The sequence below is a fragment of the Bos indicus x Bos taurus genome, chromosome X (genome assembly GCF_003369695.1).
Source record: "Bos indicus x Bos taurus breed Angus x Brahman F1 hybrid chromosome X, Bos_hybrid_MaternalHap_v2.0, whole genome shotgun sequence".
Classification (NCBI taxonomy): Eukaryota; Metazoa; Chordata; class Mammalia; order Artiodactyla; family Bovidae; genus Bos; species Bos indicus x Bos taurus.
The window spans coordinates 22,442,537-22,463,422 of NC_040105.1; the positions used below are offsets into that span (position 1 = coordinate 22,442,537).

The 20,886-nt window shown below is 42.8% G+C and overlaps 1 protein-coding gene across 3 annotated transcripts in view; it reads right to left on the minus strand.

Annotated features, from left to right (window-relative positions):
* Positions 1-20,886, minus strand: part of LOC113887136 (choline-phosphate cytidylyltransferase B) — a 147,098-nt gene that overhangs the window by 117,119 nt on the left and 9,093 nt on the right. The window contains exon 1 of one of the 3 annotated variants that reach the window (XM_027534036.1): positions 4,252-4,592. The exons of 1 other annotated variant lie outside the window; for it this stretch is intronic. In XM_027534036.1, the coding sequence (XP_027389837.1) occupies positions 4,252-4,368 (117 nt within the window). In that variant the 5' untranslated portion in view covers positions 4,369-4,592. Of the gene's footprint in view, positions 1-4,251; positions 4,593-20,886 lie in introns of those variants that run through there. One more of the 3 variants, XM_027534037.1, reaches the window with a different exon arrangement.

Sequence of the window (20,886 nt, forward strand, 5' to 3'; positions counted from 1 at the left end):
GAATTGGACGCGACTGAGCGACTGAACTGAACTGAACCTTCCAGAAAAGTTCTCCCTTGAACATGATTCCATTGTATCTTCAATATCCTTATCAATTTGCTACTTACAAGGGTCGAAAGTTTAGATTGCTTTAAAGTCCTGTCTATCTATGTATGCCAACTTTCCACTCCCTTTCCTTAAAGGGCTATGCCAGGCTCTGTATTAGACACCAGAGATATAGTGAGGACAAAACAGGTTTCTACTCAACAATCCCCTGGCAAACATACTCGCTGTCAAGGAGTTACCCACTGTCTCCCTTCTGTCCCTACTGCACCTGGGAACACACCCCTTTGCCAGCTGTGTCCTTATCAATCTGTATGTAACCAATCTGTGTGTGCCGGTCTCTTCCACAATCTAGATCTCTAGATTTCACAGTACCTCTAGTATCTCTAGATTCCAGAGTACCACAGGGCTCAGAGCTCAGCATGTAGTAGGTACTCAATCACTGTGGGCAGCATTAACCCACATCATAATAAACAAACTTCACTATAAAGATTATATACCCAAACACAGGATTTCCCTGGTGGTCCTGCTGCTGCTAAGTCACTTCAGTCATGTCCGACTCTGTGCGACCCCATAGACGGTAGCCCACCAGGCTCCCCCGTCCCTGGGATTCTCCAGGCAAGAACACTGGAGTGGGTTGCCATTTCCTTCTCCAATGCATCAAAGTGAAAAGTGAAAGTGAAGTCGCTCAGTTGTGTCCGACTCCTCACAACCCCATGGACTGCAGCCTACCAGGCTCCTCTGCCCATGGGATTTTACAGGCAAGAGTACTGGAGTGGGTTGCCATTGCCTTCTCCTCCCTGGTGGTCCAGTGGTTAAGAATTCGCCTTGCAATGGGGGGGACTCAGGTTTGATCCCTGGTTGGGAAACTAAGATACCACATCCATGGAGTCACCAAGGACTTAGGGACTAAACAACAACAAAATCCTGTGGAGCAACTAAGCCCCTGTACCACAACTACTGAGCCTGCACACTCCAGAACCCATGTGCTGCAACTCGAGAGTCTGTGTACTGTAATGAAATATCCTGCACGCCACAGTAAGACCCAATGCAGCCAAATAAATAATTTTTTAAATAATAATAATAATATATAGATAAATACATGTAGACAGAGATGCTTGTACATACCTTCTCAAGTGCCAGGCTCAATCACACACACAGTTCATTACAAAAAGGCCATTTTACACAACTGCTGAGATTTAAATAAAGTTTGTATTTATAGATGGTGACATTAAGTCACATTCTGGGACCTGCAATAAACCTTTATGGCCCTTTATTTACCCAGAAATGTCCTTTTCTGTATCTCTAGGTAAAGTTAGAGTGAGTTTGGGGAACCAGTGTGTGCCTCAGCTAATACAATCACAACCACTCTGATAAATGCTACTCTCTTTTTGAAATAATGTTTTGTTATTGAGTCCTATTTCCTCTAAACTTTATGAATTCAAGTGCGTAACATGTCGGGGAAGGAGCCTGTCCTCTGAAGGGTTATCTTTCACATCTTCCATGCACTTTCCAAAGCTAGTCAAGCAACTCAACAGTCAGACTCTGAGGAACCCACAATTGATTTGGGAAGACATGTTTGGGTACTGGGAGAAACACAGAATTTATATACTTTGAAATATGATGATATTAGCAAAGCTAAAGATCAATAGAAACCAGTAAAAAACATAAAAATGCTAATTTAATATTTTCACTTGCCACTCTCTTCAAACTTTGTTATTAAGTAGGTAATATGTGCCTTTGCTATTAAATGTAAACCTAAATTTAGAATATACCCCTACAATGCAAATTTTGCTGATAAAAGGTGCTTCCAAAACTTAATGCTGCTGCTGCTGCTGCTAAGCCGCTTCAGTCGTGTCCGACTCTGTGCGACCCCATGGACTGCAGCCTATCAGGCTTCTCTGTCCATGGGGTTCTCCAGGCAAGAACACTGGAGTGGGTTGCCATTTCCTTCTCCAGTGCACGAAAGTGGAAAGTGAAAGTGAAGTCGCTCAGTCATGTCTGACTCTTAGCGACCCCATGGACTGCAGGCTACCAGGCTCCTCCGTCCATGGGATTTTCCAGGCAACAGTACTGGAGTGGGGTGCCATTGCCTTCTCCCTCCAAAACTTAATAATGGTTTACAAATTGGTAAATAGCCCCTATTTAGGCAGAGCCAATTTTTTATAGACCACAATAATGATGGACAACAGGGAAAATCTTTTATCAAAGCAATCACTTTCACAGTTCAACTTCTGTACATCCTTCACATGCACGTGCACACACACACAGACACACATACAAGCCAGAAGTGCCAAAAAAATGGGAGAAGAATGTACCTCACTTAGGGTGTGTCGGAGGAGAACTTCCACTTTGCAGGTAGAGTTCTGGGTTCAGATCCCAGCTCTACAGCCCTTCAAAGCAGTGTGACTTTGGGGAAGTTGCTTACTCTCTCTGAACCTCAGTTTCTTCATTTCTAAAATGGTGGGGAGGTGGAGGCGTAACACTGCCAGCTTTGCATGGATCTTGTGAGTTAACCTCCCAGATGAGCTGTCACAAGGGAAAGTGGAAAGTACTTGAACTTCCTTCCTTTGATTTCCTCTGTCCACTCTCTCAGGCAGAAGCAACCAAGGAGCAGAACAGCTAAAAGGCAGAAAAGGAAGGAAAAGAAGTGGGCACTGACACAAACCGGAACTGGATGCCCCCTCTTTCTCTCCTGCCCTTTACCTGTCAGGAAGGTGTGTGATTAGAATTTGAACATCGAGTATAATGTTTAAAAATATATATTCTGGGTGATCTTGTAACAAGTATTTAAGGGTCAGTTTGTTGTTCTTGTCATTTTGCACACACCTTAACCAAGACTTGTCTAGTGGTTCAAAGGAATCCCTTGGTAACAAACTTATTGGGATGGTTTGTATCCCATGAGAACACAGGTACCACATCATGTATACTGTTCAGCAAGTGGCTTAAGTGCTGGAGAGCAGTTAGTAGTAAAGGGTCCTAAGAAAATAGATCTTAAAAAAAAATAGAAACATAGTGAACAAAAGCCCACTATGCTCTAAGGTGACTTGTTTTCATGTTTTAGAAACTTGTCCTATCTCCCTCTGAACTCTTAGTAACCATTAACAAGTAAGTTACAGGATAGACTAGCCTTGGAATCTCATTTGGGAATCTCCTCATTTTGGGAGTTCACAGAAAATACTACATCACAAACTCCTTTTTGTTAAAAACAAAAAAACAAAAACTCTTCCCAGGGTCAAACTCCACAACCAATCAAAATATTGCACTTTTAACACAGGGATGGGGGGGCTATCGCTAGAGAGAGGATAGCTCTAACTAGTCTGTCCCTTGGATCTGAGGGTTCTAAGAAAGGTCTCGCCAAGTTCACCAAGACTTCAGGCCACCCCAAAACCCACTATCCATTTGGTGCTTTTGATTGCTGGAGGATACACGCTGAGGCGGTTGAGAACCAGCCACTTTTCACGTTTACTTAAGGAATCATGAGCAGTGGCAGAGAAGATGATGGAATTTGGGATACCATTCACTGAGATGCAAGGAAGCCTCTGAGTGCTGTTTCCACACTTTGATTATGAAAGGCATGCAGCCCCTTTCCAAGTAAATGTAGCTGTCCTCGGTTCCCACTACCCGAAGAGAAACCCTCAGCAGCATGCTCCGGAAATGTTTACAATTCATTTAAGATGCACATTATTTCTGAACACAATACTGAGGGACCCTTTCACTCATGTATTTTGAAATTTTCAAACGAACGGGTAAGTTTGGCTTCCATGTCGTTCTCATTTTTCCAAAATTGACATTAGGCACCGAAATTAGTTGAGGACAGAATCATTCCTTAGCTAGAATTTAGAACTTAACAACGGACACTTCCCAAGCTTTGTGGAGAGGATACCATTTTAAAATTGTACCGTAGGAGCTTTATCTTTAGACGAGACTACACCTAAAAGAAAAGCCCATCCCCTCCTCCCAAGACACAAAAACAGCATAGCCCAAGCGCCCCGCTTCATACCCAGCCAATACAATAATGCTTTGTAAGCTGAGAGCAGCGCCCGGTATAGAAGCTAAGTATAAACAGCTGAGAAGGATTAGGCGGTAGCTCCATTCTCATTTACATGAAAATCCTCCAAGCATTGCTTTCCTCACTGGCTGCATGCGCAGAAGGAACTCTTTTGTGCCATAGCCACGCATACATTTGCATCCTTTGTCTTTACTTACCAGTCGAGGCTGTGGGCATGTGTGCTCTATTTCCTCCATGGTTTCTGAGGGAGGCTCATTGGAAAGGGATTTTGGGATACCTGTTTCTGACTCAGCATCAGTGGTAAGTACTGGCATGGCCAGTGAATGCTCCCTCCAGCTCTACACCCTCTGAGAGTCTCCTCCCAGGCAGCGAATGTTTTCTTTGTCACGTATTTTTCTCTTCCCCACCCATCCCCCTTCTTCATCCCTTCTGTCTTTTCCAGGGGGAAGTAAAGAGGTTACCCCCTAATCCCCCGCCCCTTTCCTCCTCCGAGAAACCAAAAGGCAAGGCCTCAGTTTATCACTATAACAACCAGACTGCACTGGAGCGGCGGGTGCGGGATACAGTACCTTATTTGCATGGAGCGCGCTGGTTGGCTACTGTCATCATAGTACCACTCCGCCGGGGAGCGGCCGGGCCCCATTGGCTGGCCGGCCGTGCCCACAGGGCCCGAACTTGCTGCTTTTGTTTCTTCTGTTTAATTCAGTTGCAAAGGTCTAGGACCATTCTGGGCCGGGGACCTCGGCTGCACAACCCAGATAAGGAAAAAACCGCGTCCTGAGATGCCCAGCACGCCTCGAGACAGAACATAGCAGATCTCCACTGAAAAAGGACCAAGTCCCTGACAGGAGTGTTTGATGTGCTGTAGTCAGAATTTTGCCAAATAGGAGTCACCCTGAAGACAAAGCCACTTTTGAGTCCAAACTCCTTGTGCCCACAATTGCCAGCTGGCCTCGGAGGACATATCAGGGCATTATTGTGAGCACCTGAGTTTTCACCCCCTTGACTGCACTGGCAGATCCCCTGAGGCACTGTAGCCCTGGCATTTACCCCTGGGGCTGCTCTGGGAGGAACTTTGAAGGAGGTAAATTGTCTTTGACAACCTGCCTCCCACTTCTGACTGCCCTCCACAATTGCTTCCTCCCTCAGCCACTCTCTCTCCCTCAACCTCCCCAGCTATTCTGACTTTCCTCAAGGAGGTATTGCTGTTGTCTGCCCTTCGATACACTCGTCCTTGCACCTTTCCTTTGCTCCCATTCCCTAGGCACCCTGCTCTCAGCCAAATGCTCATGGCAATCACAGAAACATCCCAGATGGGGGTGGTAAAGATGGTGTGCCTTAAAGTCTAAATCGTCCAGGAATAACCACCACTTTAGGAAGACTTTCTGGAGATACACACCCGAAGCAAAGAACTTAATAAAAGTCATGATATTGGAATTTGCTTGTGGTCCAATGGTTAGGACTCCTTGCTCTCACTGCCAAGGGCCGGGGTTGGATCCCTGGTCTGGGTGATAAAAATCCCACAAGCCCATAGGGTAAGGGGGAAAAAACCTTGGTAATTGCTAGCATTTATTAAGCACAAGCACACTGCTAGGTACTTTACCTAGATCTTGTTTAATCTTCATAACAACCCAAAGAGGTCGATCTTATTATTATCCCCATTTTACTGGTGACAAAACTGAAATTTAGAGTAACTGTTCAGGGCCTCAAACTCACAAGCAGGAAAACTGGGATTGGAAGGATGCAGGGGTGGGAAGGTGGAAGGACGCAGCAGGTGTACTGGTAGGAAAAATATCTAGGTAGAAATCCTTGGGCTCCTAAATCTTTCATTTTAATCTATAGTAGTATGGCAACCCACTCCAGTGTTCTTGCCTGGAGAATCCCAATGACGGGGGAGGCTGGTGGGCTGCCGTCTATGGGGTCGCACAGAGTCAGACACGACTGAAGCAACTTAGCAGCAGCAGCAGTGGTTTTCATCTAAGTATGGTCAAGGACCAGCAGCACCAACTTCAGCATCACCTGAGAATTTGTTGGAAGTGTAAATTATTGGTCCCTCAAGACCTGGTTCAGTAGGTCTGGCTGGGACCAAAATTTGCATTTCTAACAAGATCGTAGGTGATGCTGATGCTGCAGGTTCATGGGCCATACCTAGAGAACCAGTAGTCCAAAGGATGGGATAAGAATACCTGCCCTGCCTCCTTCATAGAATTGGGGAGAGCAAATAAGATATCACGTGAAAGCACTTTGTGAATTAGAATGTTCTATAGTAATGTAACGCGGCATTATTATTATGTTTTTAATCACTCTTCAAATTAGCAAAGAGAGCTAGCCTTACAAGAAAAACAAAATGGATTCTGCAGGAGATATTTATAGTTTGGTAGTTATAGATCCTGCAAATCAGAGTGACATCACTTGGCATTGCTAGACTTAAGAGAACTTCAGTGATGCAGGAATTCTGGTGATACTTGGGTCATTTGAAAAAGGGCATTCCTACCTTATCTGCCCGCTTCAGTTCAGTTTAGTTCAGTCGCTCAATCGTGTCCGACTCTTTGTGACCCCATGAATCACAGCACGCCAGGCCTCCTGTCCATCACCAACTCCCGGAGCTCACTCAAACTCATGTCCATCGAGTCGGTGATGCCATCCAGCCATCTCATCCTCTGTCGTCCCCTTCTCCTCCTGCCCCCAATCCCTCCCAGCATCAGGGTCTTTTCCGATGAGTCCACTCTTCGCATGAGGTGGCCAAAGTATTGGAGTTTCAGCTTTAGCATCAGTCCTTCCAAAGAACACCCAGGACTGATCTCCTTTAGGATGGATTGGTTGGATCTCCTAGCAGCACAAAATACCTCAAGCTGCAAGTTTGGCTCTACCAACCCCTTTTACTTGAAAGGGCCAACCCCTGCAATACATTTAGGAGTCTCTTTCCCAACTATACTAGGTGATATGGGAAGGAGATTGTCCATTCAGTCTTAATACTTTCATTGCCTCACAGAAGTGGCTCTCCTAAAGAGCAGTGCCACAGCCCTGGGAACTTGTCAGAAATTCTTGGGCCCCACCCCAGACCTACTGAGTCAGAAACTCAGGTGGTAGAGGCCAGGAATCTGAGTTTTAATGAATCCTCTGGGTTTTGGAGGCATTCTGCCATACCCTAAAGTTTAAGAACCACTGCCTAAAGCCACAAGATCCACTGAAAATCACCTAGCCCCCAAACCTTCACTGTGCTCCAGGCCACTGAGCTCCCAGCTTGGTTTGTAATTGGTCCTCTAATTCCCCCTTCAGAGTGGGAGGCTCACCTGTGCCCATTTAGCAGAGTCTTGGTGACTAGTGGAGTCCCTGTGAACCCCTCTTGCCCCAGAGCCTAGACTGTGTGGTTATCCCCCACCTTTTCGGTTGTCAGAGCGGGCAGATACCCTCTTCTTCCCCTCTTCATTCTCCCCTGCCACATCAAAACAAGATGCTGCCTCTGCTTAAAATGTCTTCACTGTGTCACCCAAGTCAGACCTTTAGCTAATAGTGCCACTATGTGCTAGATCCAAGTCGAACCTGACACATTATCAGCCTAAGTCCCTGAACCTCAAAATTTGGACCTCTACCTGCTGTGACTGTCAGCTCTATAACTAACTCCATTCCCACTAATCCTACCCCAGCCTGTCTTGGCTCCTCATGCTCCTCTTTCCACAGCCCAGTAGTTGAAGCTCACAGATCTAATGAGAAATAAACTCTTTCAGGCACTGGTCTGAGAGGGGCCTTTACCAGATTCACCCACTCTGGGGGGGTCAGTCTTGGCTGCTATTGCAACCTGATTCAGGAACTTCTTAATACCTGAATGGGTTATTGTAACTTCGGGCTTTGTGATGCTATTAGGATGATTAAGAATGACCAGTTAATTACATAATATAGAATTAAATATTTCATAATCCTCTGGTGCAGGGGTCCCCAACCTGTGGGATCTGATGCCTGATGATGTGAGATGGAGCTGATGTAATAGAAATAAAGTACAAAATAAATGTGATTCGCTTGAATCACTCCAAAACCATTCCTCCCACCCGTCCATGGAAAAATTGTCTTCCATGAACCTGGTCCCTGGTGCCAAAAAGGTTGGGGACCGCTGCTCTAGGGGATATATGGGAGGATGACTATAAAGGGATAGCAGGAGGGAGGTTACTGGGGTTATGGAATCGTTCTGTATCCTGATTATAATAACAGTTACACAAATCTATACACAATGTTAACACTGTTTAAAAACATAAAACTCCATGGATGACATTGGTCAGTACATGCTACATACTTCAGAAAGTTCATACCCTTTGGCCCCAGAACTTTCCCTTGGGAATTTATCCCCAAAGAAATAATCAGAAGCTCATAAATAGTTTCAAAGATGTTAATGCTGACTTATTTACAAAAGGCAAAAAAAAAAGTGATACAATTTACAGCAATAGGAAAAAGTTAAAAATAAAATACATACATATGTTATTATACATGCATTAAGAATCATGTTTTGAAGAAAAACTAATGCTAGGGGAACGTGTAAAGATTGTGTCAGATGAGAAAATCAGGTCACAACATATGATTCTGGAAATAACCCCAATTTTGCGATATGTATTAATACATCCTAGGATAAAGCACTGAAGGGAAATAGATCACGATATTAAGATGGAATTATGGGGGGTTTGGGCTTCTGTTTTACATTTTCCTGCCTATAACAGTTGGGGGGAAAATTAACATTATTACCCTTTCTCGCAAAAGGGATCAAGAGCCAGATACGGGGCACACGAACAAACAGAAAGGTGCAGGGAGTCGGTGAAAGGAAACTAAGTTGAAAGTCAAGAGCGATGCTGGGGAGTCCTATCAGCAGTTAGGCGAAGCAAAGGGAGTGTGTTGGAGGCAGGGTGTTCAGAAAATCCCCAGGGAACTTTCGGGGACTGGGCTCTTGCATCTTGCAACCTTGCATCTTGTATCTTCGGGAGAACTTGTTAGATTAGCGCTGCCCCTCCCGAGCACCACCATCTTTTCCGGCTACCATTTATCAAGCGCCTCTTATGCTCTTAGCACTATGCTAGGTACTTAGAGTGGGCTACTTGTAACCCCCTCAACATCTGATCAGGTGAGGAAACCGTCATAGGGACCTTCACTTCAGCTAGGAAGAGACCTAAGTATGACATCATTCTTCCCGCAAGCGCTCTTCACTTCAACATCGCATTGCTGGAAATACTCTTCCCAAAGATCTGCAGGGAAAAACTAAAATAATCTGTTCGGACCAGAAACTGTCCGAGCTTTGCCTGATGCCTGAGGCCTTCCCTTTTTTGTCAATGGGAAGCCAGCACCTGCATCTCCGCTGAGGGAATTATCTGGCCGCCGAAAGCCCCGCCCTCAGCCTCCCCGAATGTAACCTTTCGAGGCTGAAGGGCCAGAAAAGGAACCATCCACACCCCCAAGAGCTCTCAGCCAATGACTGAGAGGATTCAGTGTGTAAACACCCTACTGCTAAGATCCCCTGGAGGAGGAAATGGCAACTCACTCCTATATTCTTGCCTGGGAAATCCCGTGGACAGAGGAGCCTGGCAGGCTACAGTCCATGGAGTCGCAAAGAGTCAGACAGGACTGAGCTACTAAGCACGCACCCACACACTCAGTTCTCAAGTGGGATAATTGAGTCTACACTGTTCTACACTGACTGCCAGAGTTCCCCAGGGGGATTAAGTTCAACTTCCCATGGTGGTAGCTGCTTGACATAGGCCACAAATTGTACTGGTTGTCTTCCTTTCCTTGGCTCCCTTGCTCACATTCCTGTGGATGTTGCCCAGATTCACCTCCCCATTTAACTACTTGAACTTGAATTCTCCTCTCAGGGTCTGCTTCTAAGGGATCTACAACTAATACCATTTCAGAGTCCCATCATAAAGTTCTAACATGATGTATTTCTTATGGCAAATACCTTTCATATCCTCATCACATGTGGATAAAAATGAGTCTTAACAACGTATGCCTGTTTTTTAAAAACCAGGCATTACATTTAAGCCTGCTCTTCTTTAAAAATACCTTTCCCTTTTCCTCCATCTTTAATCCAGTCATGCTCCTATAAATTTTATATCCATTGTACACAAATGTTAAGTCAACCATACTGAAAATTTTAAAAGTTTGTATGTCCCTATATACATTATACTGCCTTTCAGGGTGAGGGGGTGGGGATGGGTGATGTGCCTCAAGGCTTTCAGGATCTTATTTCCTAGACCAGGGATTAAAACCAGGCCCTCAGCAGTGAAAGCACCAAGTCCTAACCACTGGACCACCAGGGAATTCCCTATAGTGATCTTAATATTTATAAAGAAGGCCATATGTGAAAACTTCCTTCCAAATCCTCCCCCCCCTTATCAGCATTCCTGAGTTCACTATTTCTTCCTCCTTTCCTTTACCCTTCATTTTCTTCATCTTCTCAGATTTACTTCAGATAAGGTATATGACTACAAGGAAAGGACATGGAAAGAACCAGTTCACAGAACTTAAGGTTTCCTGGAAACCACTCTGACCATCTATGGAATTTTGTGACTTTCATGGCTCTATATTGAATCAGTTCCCCAGTTTTCTACATGTAGCTGACAGTTTGGACCTAAAATCTGATGTAGCCCAGAAAAAAAAAGTTCACCATCTAAGTAATGAAACTCAGGAGTTACTCCTTTTCACTCACTCCAGGGAAACTGTGGTGATAAAAGTTTTGGGTAAAGCCTTTCACCCCTCACTTGTTTCTTTTACACAGTGAATTCTATCATCTGGGACTGACAAGTTTTAATACTGAAAATTTTCAAATGAGCAAACAGATTCAGAGAGGTTAAGTAACTTGAGCAAGGTCATAGAGTAAGTGGCAGAAGTATACTTGAGTCCAGGTCCTCCTGAAGCAAAGTTCAACTCTCTTTTCTACCAGATTACACTGCCTTACTTAGATTTGTTAACAAGGTCGCTGAGCTAACTCATGCATATCTCATCACCCCAAATAACCTCTCCACCTCTTTTCTATTGAATCCATGTAACATGAAGCACTCTTCACTTGTATTCATTCAGTTCATTTCCTACCTCTGAAACCACGGACCTGGACTCATTGTAGGGGCTCAAGTTTACAGAAGCATTGCCCAATTCACCAGTGGGTCAAGAGGGAGGTTGATACAGGCCATTAGGGGAAAAAATAATGATGGGACAGAAAAAGCAGTAAGTTTCAAAACTTTTTGTTTGAAAAACAAACTCAAGAAGATAGAAAGTGCTTTATTTTATTCTTGACATGGATTTTCTTCTTTTTCCAGCTTCTAGAATAACCAGAAAAGAATTATCCTCATTTATTTGACCAGAATTTATTGAGTCTGTTATGCAGAGTTTTAAGGTGCTAGGGAGCAACTGCACAGACTCAACATGAGAAACCTACTGCATGAATGAAAATGCCATTCACAAAATGTCACCTATCATCTTATATTTTAAAGAAATAAATATTTGACATAAGTCAGAGAGATGAACGGGAAGGAGCACCAGTTCTTAGCACTCATGGACACCAGACTATAATGGTTATGCCTGTGTTTGAGAAGGTCCTAAAAGAGAGAAGTTGTTTTTATCAAAATGAGATGTATTTATCTAAATGCTGATGTAAAATCAGTTGTAAATATGACATATGTTGTTTTGCTCTAGCAAAACAGATATGATAGCAGCTTTTGTGCATAAATTAAAGTTGCCCTTAGCTAGAATAAATCATTCTTATTGACATTAGCAGCTGTGTAGTCAGTAAAGAATTATTGTTGCTATTACTTGGTGGTATTTATAAACACTTTTATTTTCCAAGTGCTTTACAATCACTTATTGTCTAATTAATATCTAATCATCTGTTTACAAGTAATAATCATGCATGTAGAGCAGTTTAATCAAAACTCCAAATGCAGCCACCATCATACTTGAGAATGTTATGTAAATTTTTGTCCCTTCTTGACGGGGCTTGGGTCCAGACATATGGCCGAAACAGATAATACAGCAGAAAAAAAATGAATAAAGATTCCTCACTTGGATTTGAGCATAATTTGGAATCACAGCTTTTTGCATGCCAAATATATTATCTGAATGTCAGCGGGTAAGAATATAGGTAATTTTCAATGCTTAATGGCTCAATTACACAGTTATATAAAATTTTTTATTTATTTAAGGCACAAAAATGGATGATAGTTTATAATACATGCTCAAGGGCAGGCACCAATTTAACATGGGAACTGTTAGTCAATCACTGTTTCAGTGATTTTTCAGGAAAAGAGATCAAATGTAGCAAAGGTGGCTTAGAGACCTTCAAGGTTAATCTATCCAGGTTCACGTGTAGATGAAGCTATGGCCAGTACAAACCCCTGCCATTCTTAATTATCCACTGTATGTGGATGTACTGCTATCTCCCTTGGGTCTCCCCAAGTGTTATTCTATAAGCAATTATGGGAACCATGAAAGCATTTTTTAAGCAGATGAATGATATGCATACTAATCCAACCTTTTTCCTCTAGGATAAATTTTCCTACAAGTCAAATTGCTGAGTCAGAGGACTTGCATTTTTAAGGTTTTATATACATTTTTGGGGTTACTTTATCGAGTTGTCCTCCAGAATATGACACTATTTGTCCTCCAAATCAACACTTCTTCTGATAATCCCCAAGAGGTGTCTTTCTTGGTTATTGATCTGCCATTACCAGTTTTCTTCCTTCTTGCTTTCTCCCCAGGCATAGTTTCCCAGTACTGCAGCAAATACTGCAGGATTCTGGCCCCTGGCCTTCTGGATCTGCTATAAATATGCTTGACTGGCAAGGGAGGCATCAAGACCATCTGATGTCAAGATGGATAAATTCATTCACAAGTAAACTAGTATTACACACCTTGGACTTTATACTAATTCATTTGAATAGCTTGGACTCCAAAGTGAAATTTTCATCTTGTGAACTCTGTGCAGTCTTTGAATGCTCAAAGAGAGACTTGGTTTAACCTTTGGTATTAGTTTCCTATTGCTGTTATAACAATTTACCACAAATACAGTGGCTTAAAACACCACAAATTTATCATCTTAAAGTTCTTAAAATTGCCATAGGTGATTTAAAGTGCCTATACTTAGTGGGCTAAAGTCAATATATCAGCAAGACTGCCTTTCTCCTGGAGCCTCCAGAGGTGACTTTTTCCAGCTTCTAGAACTGCCAGCATTACTTGGCTCACAGCCCTCTTCCTTCCATTTCAAAAACAGCAGTTGCACCCCTCTAGCCTCTGCTTCAGTAGTCACATCCCTTAATTCTCCTGCCTGCCTTTTCCCCTTGAAAAGACCCCTGTGGGACTTCCCTGGCAGTCCAGCGGTTGAGAATCCACCTGCCATTACAGGGGATGCAGAGAAACAGGATCCTACATGCCTCCAGACAACTAAGCCCGCATACCACAACTACTGAGCCCTCGCCATTCGGGGCACAAGCACCGCAACTAGAGAGAAGCCCATGCACCCCAACAAAGAGCCCGCAGGCCACAAGGAAGATCCACACGCCACAACTAAGACCCAACACAGCCAAATTAATAAATACATATATATATATATATGTGTGTGTGTGTGTGTATATATATATATATATATATTTTAAAAAGACCCTTGTGATGACATTGGGTCCACGTGGGTGATGCAGGATGCTTATTCCCTTCACAAGAACTTTAACCTAATTACATCTGTAAAATCCCTTTTGCCATGAAAAGTGACACATTTCCCAGGTTCTGGGAATTAGGATGTGGCCATCCTGAGGGGGAGGGTACATCATTCTGCCTATCACACTTTCCTTAGCATGAGCTGGACCTGGTATCTCATTTCCAGATATTGGAACAATACATTGCCTGTAATTTTAATACTTAGTAATTTATGAAACTGTACTCCGTATCAGGCATAAGCACTATACCAGGTTTGCAGGAAAGAATCAATGATTAGAAGGGTTTTGTAGTTTGTCCAAAGTCATGGAGCCAGACAATGGCAGAGTGGAGTTTCAAACTCAGGTCTGCTGGACTTCAAAGCCCCTCCTCACCACGTGCTTCCTCTGTAGCTCACTTCCCATGCTCTGCTTGGTTCGCTCTCTTTGGCTAGCTTTCTGGTTGAAAGCTTTTCATTTAGTTTGACATTAAATGGTACAATCTAGCTAGATAAAACCTTTTATTAGGCCCCTATAAATCTCCTTTTGGAGTCATTCAGTAGGTGCCAGTGGAGGATGTCATCTTGAAACGCTCCTTCAAGTTGATGTCTTCATGTCTTCTAATAAATCTTCAAAATAGTGGCATCAGATGGGCTCTTCCTCCATCATACAAGCAGAAGTGGACCCTCCCCCCCCAGGTTATCTTCTGTGAGTGAAATGTAAATCTCTGAATAATATCAGGTGGTGCTGGTGAAAACTGATCATTCCAAAGGCCCCCAACTATCAATATACCAAATATCTTACTCTTGAAAACAGACAGCCTAACACTTTAGGAGGTATAAATTCATGTCTTAATAAAGTTTCTCACCATCTCTGCTTCACTCCCCAAAGTTCTCAGCCTTGGCTGTACATCAAAATTATTAGCAGACCGGGGGACGGAGGTTTTCAAACCCCAAGGCTGTATTCCCACTCCCTAGATATTCTGGCCTACTTGGCCTGTGACACAGTATCAGAACTTTTAAAGATACAAAACCAAAAAAAAAAAAGTTGAGAACCACTATGGTGAAACAGATATGGTGAGCGACTTAACTAAGACACGGATTTTGACTCCCAAACTGTTTAGGCCTTCTTTTTTCCAAGACTCTGTATTTTGTTTGCATTGAAAGAAATAAGCCCTATTAGTGTATGTGTCCCAAGAAGCTGGCTATGTACAAACCTTCCTTATGTCTAAAAGCAATCATTTTAAACCTAATCTTAATTAATCTTAATTTAAACCCTAACCCTAACCCTAAGCCAGAGGAGAGGTTATATCGAATGACTCACTAATGGTGCTTGAGAGAACCATATACACAGAAGCCCATCGTTGCTGTAAGAAGAAATTCTCTTGAGTAAGCAAGTAAGCAAGCATGGGATAAACACTTTCAAAGAAAAATAATCCTTTATTTCTGCAAAATAGGCTTAACCTCACCACACCATTTAAACATAAGAACTAAAAAGAATTAGCTAAACTAAACTAAAAAGAACTAAAAACTATTAGCATTAAACCATGGCAGTCCCTAGCACAAATAATACCACCATTGTTATACAGTAGGTTCTCATTTGATCATTCTTGAAGCTGGATGAGAAGTACACGAACAGGACAAATAGGAAGGGACTGCTTTGTCTAATTTTGCATATATTTGAAATTTTCCATAATAAAGTGTTTTTTGAAAAGTTAAAATTTGGTCACTGTTTATTAGTTGTCTAGCACTTTAAGTGCCTATACTAAGGCAATGTATATAAATGCACAAAGTTTGCCATCAGACTTCTAGATTCACTGCTAAATTACAAACTATGTGTTCTTCAGCAAATGACCTAACATCTTTCAGCCTCAGTTTCCTTACCAATAAAGTAAAGCTAATTATATCCCTGAAGGCTTTTTAGAGAAAAAATATAAGTAAAGTGTTTAGCTGAGTGCCTTAAATAAATATCTTTTTTAGACCTCCTTCCTTTGTTTTTTTTTTTTTTTTTGTCTGCTACTTTTCAATATAGAAATGCAAGGAGCCCTTCATGTCACCTAGATGAGTAATATTGACTCAGTCAATTTCTTTTCACATTATTCCCTGGAAAATGTAGACAGCCTGGTATGTTTGTTTCCAAGGGTTTAAAACAGCAAGCAAACCCTGGAGAGATCCAGGGAATGAGGAGTGAGAAAGAACGTTATGTAGTTAACTCAGTTTTCAGTCAAGGGTGGTTTTGTCCCACAAGGGATATTTAACAATGTCTAGAGACAAACTGCGGAGAAGGCAATGGCACCCCACTCCGGTACTCCTGCCTGGAAAATCCCATGAACGGAGGAGCCTGGTAGGCTGCAGTCCATGGGGTCACTGAGGGTCAGACACGACTGAGCGACTTCACTTTCACTTTTCAGTTTCATGCATTGGAGAAGGAAATGGCAACCCACTCCAGTGTTCTTGCCTGGAGAATCCCAGGGATGGGGGAGCCTGGTGGGCTGCCGTCTATGGGGTCACACAGAGTCAGACATGACTGAAGTGACTTAGCAGCAGCAGCAGCAGCAAAAACAAACTGTGGAAAATTCTTCAAGAGATGGGAATACTAGACCACCTGACCTGCCTCTTGAGAAATCTGTATGCAGGTCAGGAAATAACAGTTAGAATTGGACGTGGAACAACAGACTGGTTCCAAATAGGAAAAGGAGTACGTCAGGGCTGTATATTGTCACCCTGCTTATTTAACTTATACGCAGAGTACATCATGAGAAACGCTGGGCTGGAGGAAACACAAGCTGGAATCAAGATTGCCAGGAGAAATATTAATAACCTCAGATATGCAGATGACACCACCCTTATGGCAGAAAGTGAAGAACTAAAGAGTCTTGTGATGAAAGTGAAAGAGGAGAGTGAAAAAGTTGGCTTAAAGCTCAACATTCAGAAAACGAAGATCATAGCAGCTGGTCCCATCACTTCATGGCAAATAGATGGGGAAACAGTGGAAACAGTGACAGACTTTATTTTGGGGGGCTCCGAAATCATTGCAGATGGTGACTGCAGCCATGAGATTAAAAGATGCTTACTCCTTGGAAGGAAAGTTATGACCAACCTAGACAGCATATTAAAAAGCAGAGACATTACTTTGTCAACAAAGGTCCACCTAGTCAAGGCTATGGTTTTACCAGTGGTCATGTATGGATGTGAGAGTTGGACTATAAAGAAAGCTGAGTGCTGAAGAATTGATGCTTCTGAATTGTGGTGTTGGAGAAGACTCTTTCGAGTCCCTTGGACTGCAAGGAGATCCAACCAGTCCATCCTAAAGGAGAGCAGTCCTGGGTGTTCATTGGAAGGACTGATGTTGAAGCTGGAACTCCAATACTTTGGCCCCCTGATGCGAAGAACTGACTCATTTGAAAAGACCCTGATGCTGGGAAAGATTGAAGGCAGGAGGAGAAGGGGAGGGCAGAGGATGAGATGGTTAGATGGCATCACTGACTCAATGGACATGAGTTTGAGTAAACTCCGGGAGTTAGTGATGGATATGGAGGCCTGGTGTGCTGCAGTCCATGGGGCTGCAAAGAGTCAGACACAACTGAGCGACTGAACTGAACTGAACTGAGAGATATTTTTGGTTGTCACAAGCTGGGTGGAGGGGTGCTACTGGCATCTACTGGTTAGAGACCAGAGATGCTGCTAAGCATCCTACTGTATGCACAGGGTTGTTCCCCACAACAAATAATTATTTGGCCCAAGATACCAGCAGTACCAAGGCTGAGAAACACTGGGCTGATGTGACTAAAACTCCTTGATGAAGCTTTTCCTAGATAATTAACTTTGCCTGTCTTTGTTCGTCTTATCTGATGCATACAGGTTATTAAAAGCATGCTCAGGAGAAATCATTCAAGATGTGATTACTCTATCTCTGTGGCCCTAATTTGTTATTCATTTCCTTATGAGAAAAAAAAATCTGAGTGGTGTTCTGATTTTATTGCCTTTGAGTTTCAAAGAGCAAACTTGAAGCATGCACTGATTACCTTCTTAATTAATAGACTGTGAAGGCAGGGCATCACTTTATTAACTAGTGGGAAGGATGTACTGTCTCCCAACAACTCGGTAGTCTTTATTCCCCACTGTTATGCCACTGGGGGAAAATTGAGATGAAGAAGTTTCAGACTGCTCCCCAAACAGATATATTTCTCTTGTTAAAATGGCCCATTTCAGTGTAGATGACACCTTCCTACCAAGACATTATTAAATAGAATCATCCCCTTTCTAAAGTCAGAATACTTGAGGTCAGGACCACAGTACCACAGGTGCTGAAGGAAAGAGGTAAATGGTGTTAACTGTATTTAACTAGCAAGCAATAGTCAGGCTATTTCTGTGAGAGATGTTTTAGGAGGCAGTTGTTTAATAGCTTCAGTCATGTCTGACTCTTTGTGACTGACTGTAGCCCACCAGGCTCCTCTGTCCATGGGATTTCCCAGGCAAGAATACTGGAGTGGCTTGTTATTTTCTCCTCCACGGGATCTTTCCAACCCAGGGATCAAACCCACATCTCCCGTATTGGCAAGTGGATTCTTTACCCCTGCACTAACTGGGAAGCCCTTTAGGGGACAGGGCGTGGGGTAAAAATCTTTGAGAAGAAAAGAAGTAGGGGGAAATCTGGACAGGTGGTGGAATGGCTTAAGGATCTATGATGTGGTTCCTATTTCTTTATTTCTACCTCACTCCATCCCATCCATTCTCTGAAAACTGCCCCACCCCTCAGCCTAGGGAATTGGGTTAGGACACCCAATTAAGAGAACCAAGCCAGGCCTATTCAGTGATTTCTCAGATCCTCAGATTCCCTCTTTCAGGAATTAGAACTAAGAGATAGAGACTGAGTGGGTCTGGAACTGAGCTGTAGGCAGTATGTCCACAGATGACTCTTAAGGACAGGAACCAGAGTAGCCTGAGAAGCCCTCAGGGGTTATCTGTGGACATACTGCCTACAACTCAGCTCTAACCATCTATGTCTGAGACAGATGGGTCCACATCCCTACCAAGAGATGAGACTAACATGAGAAATGAAGCTGAGAGCTGTCTACAGGGAAAGGCCACTTAACAGACATTTGAGCTCCATGCCCAGGAGGGTCAAGGGATGACACTCTGCCCCAGAGACCAGCTCACAGTAAATTCCCTTTCTCAGAAATCCTATAAGTGGTTCTAGATATACCACACTTCTAATACTTTCATATATAGTCTTACAACTGTTTTGTGTTATATTGAATTATTGTTTATCTAATCATGTTAGCTAATTCTCATTTGTAACTTTTATACTTATGTCTCATTTTGTCAATTAACTTACCAACTGGACTTGGGAAGACCAGTTCCTACTCTCAGGGTCCATCCACTTTCTTACATCATCCTCAACCCACTCAGACTGGCTTCCACCACTCCACTAAAACTGAATTATGTTTCTATGTGTTTCTTAGATGCACAGAAAGATCTTTCCGAGCAGCAGATCTTGATTAGGAGAGATTTCATCTCCTCACCCCCAAGGTGATTTTGCAGTGTCTGTCTTGATAGTCAGAAGTTGGAGGCTGCTAAAAGCATCTGATGTGTAGAAACCAGAGATGCTGCTAAACATGTTACAATGCACAGGAAAATCCCACACAACAGTTATCCATCCCCTAACTGTCAATAATGTCAAAGCTGAGAAACCTTCAGTTCAGTTCAGTCACTCAGTTGTGTCCAGCTCTTTGTGACCCTATGGACTGTAGCACACCAGGCCTCCCTGTCCATCACCAACTCCCAGAGTTTACTCAAACTGATGTCCATTGAGTCAGTGATGCCGTCCAACAATCTCATCCTCTGTCGTCCACTTCTCCTCCCACCTTCAATCTTTCCCAGCATCAGGGTCTTTTCAAATGAGTCAGTTCTTCGCATCAGATGGCCAAAGTATTGGAGTTTCAGCATCAGTCCTTCCAATGAATATTCAGGACTGATTTCCTTTAGGATGGACTGAGAAACCTTGCTTTAGGGCAAAGAAGTGTCTTTGAGACATAACACAATTCAAAATGGGCAACAAATTTGAATAGACATTTCTCCAAAGAAGATATACAAATGGCCAATGAACGTGTTAAAAAATGCTCAACATCATTAGCCATTAGGGAAATGCAAATCAAATCCCCAAGGAGATGCCACTTCACACACACTAGAAAGGGTATAATTTTTTTCAATGGAAAATAACAAGAATTGATGAGTACGCGGAGAAATTGGAACACTCATGCATTGATGGTGGGAATGTAAAATTGTGCAGCCTCTTTGGAAAACAAAGTTTGAAAGTTCCTCAAAAAGTTAAACGTCAAGTTACCACTTAAATTACCAATTCCACTCCTGAGAGAATTGAAAATATATGTCCACAAAAAAACATAAAAAACATGTACATGAATGTCATAGCAGCATTAATCACTTTAACCAAGACGTGAAAACACCCATATGTCCTTAGATGGTGAATGGAGAAACAAATGGTTGTATATTCATACAATGGAATATTATTTGGCCATAAAAAGAATGGAGCACCAATATACACTACAACATGACTAAATCTTGAAAACATATGCTAAGTGAAAGAAGCCAGACACAAAAAAAACACATATATTGTATGATTTCATTTATCTGTAATGTCTAGAATAGGTAAATCCATAGGACAGAAAGTAGATTCATGGTTGCCTGGTGCTGGGGGTATGCTGAGGGAATGGAGAGTGACTGCTAATAAGTACAGGGTTTCTTTTGGGGGATGATGAAAGTGTTCTAAAATTAGATTGTGTTCATGGTTACAGGACCCTGTGAATATGCTAAAAAAAATTGACTTCCATACTTTAAATTACATCTTTGAAAGAATGTCTCTTTCTATCTTTGGATGGCCTACCCCAAAGTAGGTACTCATTAAATAAGGCAGTACATCTGAGACATGGAGGACAAAAAGATTTCTTTCCTGCTCTGATTACCAACATATTAACATTTTTTTGCCCAAAAAGGAACAGTAGTGGACTTCCCTGATGATCCAGTGGTGAAGAATCTGCCTGCCAATGCAGGAGACACGGGTACTATCCCTGGTCTGGGAAGACCACATGCCCACATGCTGCAGGGCAACTGAGCCCATGCACCACAACTACTGAGCCTGAGCTCTGCAGCCCGGGAG